Source organism: Suncus etruscus, chromosome 9 (genome assembly GCF_024139225.1).
Source record: "Suncus etruscus isolate mSunEtr1 chromosome 9, mSunEtr1.pri.cur, whole genome shotgun sequence".
NCBI lineage: Eukaryota > Metazoa > Chordata > Mammalia > Eulipotyphla > Soricidae > Suncus > Suncus etruscus.
This window is the reverse complement of record NC_064856.1, coordinates 10,158,496-10,164,495: the sequence shown is the minus strand read 5'-3', so window position 1 is coordinate 10,164,495 and position 6,000 is coordinate 10,158,496. Positions and strand designations below refer to the sequence as shown.

The 6,000-nt window shown below is 47.9% G+C and overlaps 1 protein-coding gene across 1 annotated transcript in view; it reads left to right on the top strand.

Annotated features, from left to right (window-relative positions):
* Positions 1-3,090: 3,090 nt before the first annotated feature.
* Positions 3,091-6,000, top strand: part of EFCAB8 (EF-hand calcium binding domain 8) — a 47,875-nt gene continuing 44,965 nt past the window's right edge. Inside the window, exons 1-2 of the mRNA XM_049779502.1 lie at positions 3,091-3,128; positions 4,025-4,122. Of these exons, the coding sequence (XP_049635459.1) occupies positions 3,091-3,128; positions 4,025-4,122 (136 nt within the window). The remainder of the gene's footprint in view (positions 3,129-4,024; positions 4,123-6,000) is intronic.

The following is a 6,000-nucleotide window of genomic DNA, read 5'->3' as shown; positions in this document are numbered from 1 at the left end:
AGAGAATTAGGGGCTGGTGAGATGGCACTAGAGGTAAGGTGTCTAGCCAAGGAAGGACCACGGTTCGATCCCCAAGCGTCCCATATGGTCCCCCCAAGCCAGGGACAATTTCTGAGCGCTTAGCCAGGAGTAACCCCTGAGCATCAAATGGGTGTGGCCCGAAAAACCAAAAAAAAAAAAAAAAAAAAAAAAGAGTCAAGAGAATTAAGAAAAAATTTTAAGGGTAAAATCAGAATAGGCCAGTAAAAATATACATTAGGGTTTTAGGGGCTGGAGTGATAGCACAGTGGTAGGATGTTTGCCTTGCATGCTTCCTACCCAGGACGGACCCGGGTTCAAACCCTGACATCCCATATAGTCCCCAGAACTTGCCAGGAGCGATTTCTGAGTGCAGAGCCAGGAATAACCCCTGAGTGCTGCCTGGTATGGCCCAAAAACAAAAACAATAAAATTTGGGTTTTATTTTAAGTGAGGGCTATTTATTTATTTATTTATTTTGTTTTTTGGGTCACACCTGGCAGCGCTCAGGGATTCCCCCGGGCTCTACACTCAAAAATCGCTCCTGGCATGCTCAGGGACCATATGAGATGCGGGATTCGAACCACCGTCCTTCTGCATGCAAGGCAAACACCCTATCTCCATGCTATCTCTCCATCCCTGAATTTTCTTTCTTTCTTTTTTTTTTTTTTTTTTTTGGTTTTTGGGTCACACCCGGCAGTGCTCAGGGGTTACTCCTGGCTCTATGCTCAAAAATTGCTCCTGGCAGGCTCGGAGAACCAAATGGGATGCAGGGATTCGAACCACTGTCCTGCACGCAAGGCAAATGCCCTATCTCCAGCCCCTATAAGTTTTTCTTTAGGAATATTTATTTATTTATTTTATTTTTTTTTTTTTTTGGTTTTTGGGCCACACCCTGTGACGCTCAGGGGTTACTCCTGGCTATGCGCTCAGAAGTTGCTCCTGGCTTCTTAGGGGACCATATGGGACACCGGGGGATCGAACCGCGGTCCGTCCTAGGCTAGCGCAGGCAAGGCAGGCACCTTACCTCCAGCGCCACCGCCCGGCCCCAGGAATATTTATTTTGGTTTTGAAGCCACGCTTGACAGTTCTTATGGCCTCCTGATTCTTGGCAGTGCTTAAGGAACCATGAAGGAAATGGAATCAGGCCCCTCGCATATAAAGTATATTTCCAGCCCATGGAGCAATCTCTTCACCCCCACAGGAGTATTTTATATTTCAAATGTCACCCTTGACATTAGTGAAATACATCAGGAGTTTATAAGAACTCCTATTTGAATGTTGGCTAATCTTTTATTTTGTTTATTTGTCTTTTGGGCCACACCTGACAGTGCTCAGAGGTTACTCCTGGGGGCCGGAGAGATAGCACAGAGGCAGGGCATTTGCCTTGCACGCCACCAACATCTGATGGACACCAGTTCGATTCCTGGTATCCCATATGGTCCCCCACACCTGCCAGGAGTGATTTTTGAGCACAGAACCAAGAGTAATCCCTGAGCACTGCTGGAGTTTTTGTGACCCCAAAACAAAAACAAACAGAGGTTACTCCTGGCTCTGTGCTCAGGAATTGTTCCTGGAAATGTTTAGGGATCATATGGGATGCTGGAAATTGAACCTGGGTTAGTCTCTTGCAAGGAAAAGGCCCTAACCAATATACTCTCTCTCTGGCCCTTGACTAAACTTTTATACATTTACTTTTTACTTTCTTGTTTTCTTTCCTTTTTTTTTTTTTTTTTTTTTTTTTGTTTTTGGGTCACACCCGGCAGCACTCGGGTTACTCCTGGCTCTGCATTCAGAAATCGCTCCTGGCAGGCACACAGGCATACAATCGTATGGAATGCCAGGATTCAAACCACCATTGGTCCTGGGTTGGGGCTTGCTAGGCAAACGCCCTACCATTGTGCTATCTCTTCAGCCCCTCTTTTTTCTTTTTTTGTGGGGTGAGGTGGAGGTCGCACTAAGTGATGCTCAGAACTTACTCCTTCCTCTGTGTTCAGGGGTCATTCCTAATGGAACTCAGGGGGACCATATTGGTGCTGGGTAGGGAACTTGCCTTGCACACAATCAACCCAGGTTTGATTCCAGCACCAATATGGTCCCAATGTTAGTGTTTTTAGTACTCTTTCTTGTACACAGTGTTCCCTCTCTCTACCTTGTCTTTTTTTTTTTTTGGTTTTTGGGCCACACCCGTTTGACGTTCAGGGGTTACTCCTGGCTATGCGCTCAGAAATCGCCCCTGGCTTGGGGGACCATATGGGACGCCGGGGGATCGAACCACAGTCCATCCTACACTAGCGCTTGCAAGGCAGATACCTTACCTCTAGCACCACCTTCCCGGCCCCTCTACCTTGTCTTTTAACATTTTGAACAAGTGGGGCTGGAGCAATAGCACAGTGGTAAGGTGTTTGCTTTGCACGCAACCAATACAGAACGAACCCCGGTTCAAATCCCGGCATCCCATATGGTGCCCCCAAGCCTGCCAGGAGTGACTTCTGAGCAAAGAGCCAGGAGTAACCCCTGAGTGCCTGCGGGTGTGACCCAAAAACAAAAAACAAAACAAAACAAGAACGTTTTGGTTTTTGGGTCACAGTACTTCTAGCTCTATGCTCAGAAATCGCTCCTGGCAAGCTTGGGGGACTATATGGGATGCTGGGATTTAAAGCACTGTCCTTTTGCATGCAAGGCAAACACCCTACCTCCATACCATCTCTCCGACCCCAAAATAAAAACATTTTCAACAAGTACTTTTGGCTAATGGAGGCCCTGAGTGGGTGGTCTCAGGGAGTATTGTTTAATGATAATCCCCTTATTTGTAGCTGCTGTCTTCAGAGGAGGTAGCCTTTGATAACCTGAGCCTTTTTGTGATCAGAAACATTGATATTTGTGTCCAAAATTAGTCACAGAAGATCTGCAAAGAGGAACCCTTATTGGGAAATACTGGCAGGCCCTGTGGGGGTCTGGAATGGAGACGGTTAGCCCCTGCTACTAATGGAGTTGGCACGAGCTGGGTATAAATGTATGCCTTGTGCATATGAGCTGTGTGTAGGTGTGGAGTGTTTGTAAGTGTGAACTATGTGCAAATGTGAGCTGAATGTGGATGTGAGCTGGCTGTAGATATGTGCTGAGTCCAGATGTGCATTGTATATGGATGTGAGTTGAGTACAGATGTGAGCTGAGTGCAGAGGTATGTTGTAATAGAGGTGAATTGTACAGAATGTGTGTTGTGTGCAGGGTGCATATTCATGTCTATACATACATATATGTATATGTGCTTTTCATTGGGGACCATACTTGGTGGTACTCAGGGGTTATACTTCTATCTCTGTGCTCAGAAATTGCTGCTAGCAGGTTCGAGGGACCATATGGGATGCCAGAGATCAAACCTGGGTTGACCGTGTGCAAGGCAAATGCCCTACCCACTGTGCTATTGCTCCCACCCCTATATACTGTTTTCTTTTGGGAGGAGTCACATCCTGTGGTACTTGGACTATTCCTGACACCTTGCTCAGGAGTGATTGATCTTGACAACGCTTAGTGGAGGGCATTTGAAATGGGGCTGGCCACATGCAAGGCAGGCCTTAACCCCTGTATTATCTTTCTAGCTGGAGTCGTGTTTTCATATAAGATGTTCATGAAAGGGCCTGGAGAGATAGCACAGCGGCGTTTGCCTTGCAAGCAGCCGATCCAGGACCAAAGGTGGTTGGTTCGAATCCCAGTGTCCCATATGGTCCTCCGTGCCTGCCAGGAGCTATTTCTGAGCAGACAGCCAGGAGTAATCCCTGAGCACCGCCGGGTGTGGCCCAAAAAAACCAAACCAAACCAAAACAAAACAAAAAACCAAAACCAAAAAAAAAAAAACCCCAAAAAAAGATGTTCATGAAAGGTTCTGTCAGACTCTGCTCTCAGGAGCAGGCTCTGGTAGTCGGTTTTTGTTTCAGCTGTTCATCTTAAGTGGATTCCAGGAGAAAGTCTCCACCCACACCCTTACTTCCACCCCTACTTCCAGCCAGACATCAGTATTTCAACAGGAGCATTCTTGGTTGAGTGAGCTACATCTGGATGAGATGGAGAAAATGTTCGAGGACAATGTGAATGCAGAAGGAGGTAAGACTTCCTGTGGGTGGGTCTTGGCTCCACAAGCACCTGGGGAAGACAGCTTTGGTTCCTTCGCCTTTCTTGTCTAGTCATGGTGGCTGAATGAGCTGGACTGTGAGTCCAGGAGGGAAGTAGAGAAGGGTGGAGAGCTCTGCCTTAGGAACCAGATTATGCCTGCAGTTTCCACACCCCAGGTCATCTGCATGAGGAAGACCAACATGCAGACCAACACCAACATCAACATCATCCTAGTGTCCTTACAGCGTGCATGCACCTCAAGGGAGAAATGAGACATGACCTAGAGGGGACAGGCTGGAGTGGAAACAAAGATTGGGGGGGACTGTGGAGTCTGATGGGAGGTGCTCCTGGGATGTTCCTATGGAGGAACCAGATATAACAGAGGCCTTAGGGTATGAGTGTACCAAGGTATGAGGAATGAGTGGGAGATGGCAGCTGGGGCTGGAGGAAGGAGAAGCCCAAGGAGAACCTTATCAGGCTCTGCCATCAGCCATGATGTGGATCCAAAGACTGAAGCACTTAAATTTTATTTTCCCCTGGGGGTGCTTTAGCTCAATGCTCAGGGATCACTCCTGGGGTGTTATGTGCTTGGGTTTACATGGTACGGGGGATTAAACCTGCAGCATGTGCTCAGCCTGTAGAGCTGTGAAGCACTTTAAAAGACTGATTATTGGGCCCGGAGAGATAGCACAGCGGCGTTTGCTTGCAAGCAGCCGATCCAGGACCAAAGGTGGTTGGTTCAAATCCCGGTGTCCCATATGGTCCCCCGTGCCTGCCAGGAGCTATTTCTGAGCAGACAGCCAGGAGTAACCCCTGAGCAATGCCGGGTGTGGCCCAGAAACAAAGACAAAAAAAAAAAAAAGACTGATTATTTTAGGGGCCAGAGAGTAGCATGAGGTAGGGCATTTGCCTTGCATGCAGAAGGATGGTGGTTCAAATCCTGGCATCTCATATGCCCCCCCCCCCCCTCGAGCCTGCCAGGAGTGATTTCTGAGCGTAGAGCCAGGAGTAACTCCTGAGCGTTGCCAGGTGTGACCCAAAAACCAAAAACCAAAACGAAACAAAACAAACAAACAAAAGAAGACTGATTATTTTAATCTGTTCTGTTCTATTTTTTGGGGGGCGGGCCACACCCAACGGTGCTTAGGGATCATTCCCGGCTCTGCACTCAGAAACCGTTCCTGGCAGGCTCGGGGGACCATACGGGATGCCGGAACCCAAATAGGGTCCTGTCTTGGGCCAGGCTGCCGCATGCAAGGCAAATGCCCTACTGCTGTGCTATCTCTCTGGCCCCCTTGGTAGACATATGCCCTAATGCCCCAAAACTGTCTTTGGGAGAATATTCCATCCCAGCTTATTTCTTACTCATTTTTGTTCCATCTTTCCATTTAACCTGTTTTTTCCTTTTCTCTGTATCTTTTAAAATTTATTTATTTATTTATTGGCTTTTTGGCCATAGCCAGTGATGCTAAGGGTTTAGTCCTGGCTCTGCACTCAGGAATTACTCTTGGCAGGATTGGTGAACAATATGCTGGGATTGAACCTGGGTCTACTGTGTGCAAGGAAAGTGCTCTGCTCACTATACTGTCATTCTGGCCCCTCTATCTAGTATCTTTTTTTTTTTGGTTTTTGGGCCACACCCGTTTGACGCTCAGGGGTTACTCCTGGCTATGTGCTCAGAAATCGCCCCTGGCTTGGGGGGACCATATGGGACACCGGGGGATCGAACCGCGGTCCGTTCCTTGGTAGCGCTTACAAGGCAGACACCTTATCTCCAGCGCCACCTTCCCGGCCCTCTATCTAGTATCTTTAAAAGATGTACTCTTGGCGGCTAGAGAGATGGTACACCAGCTAAGTCTTGCATATGGC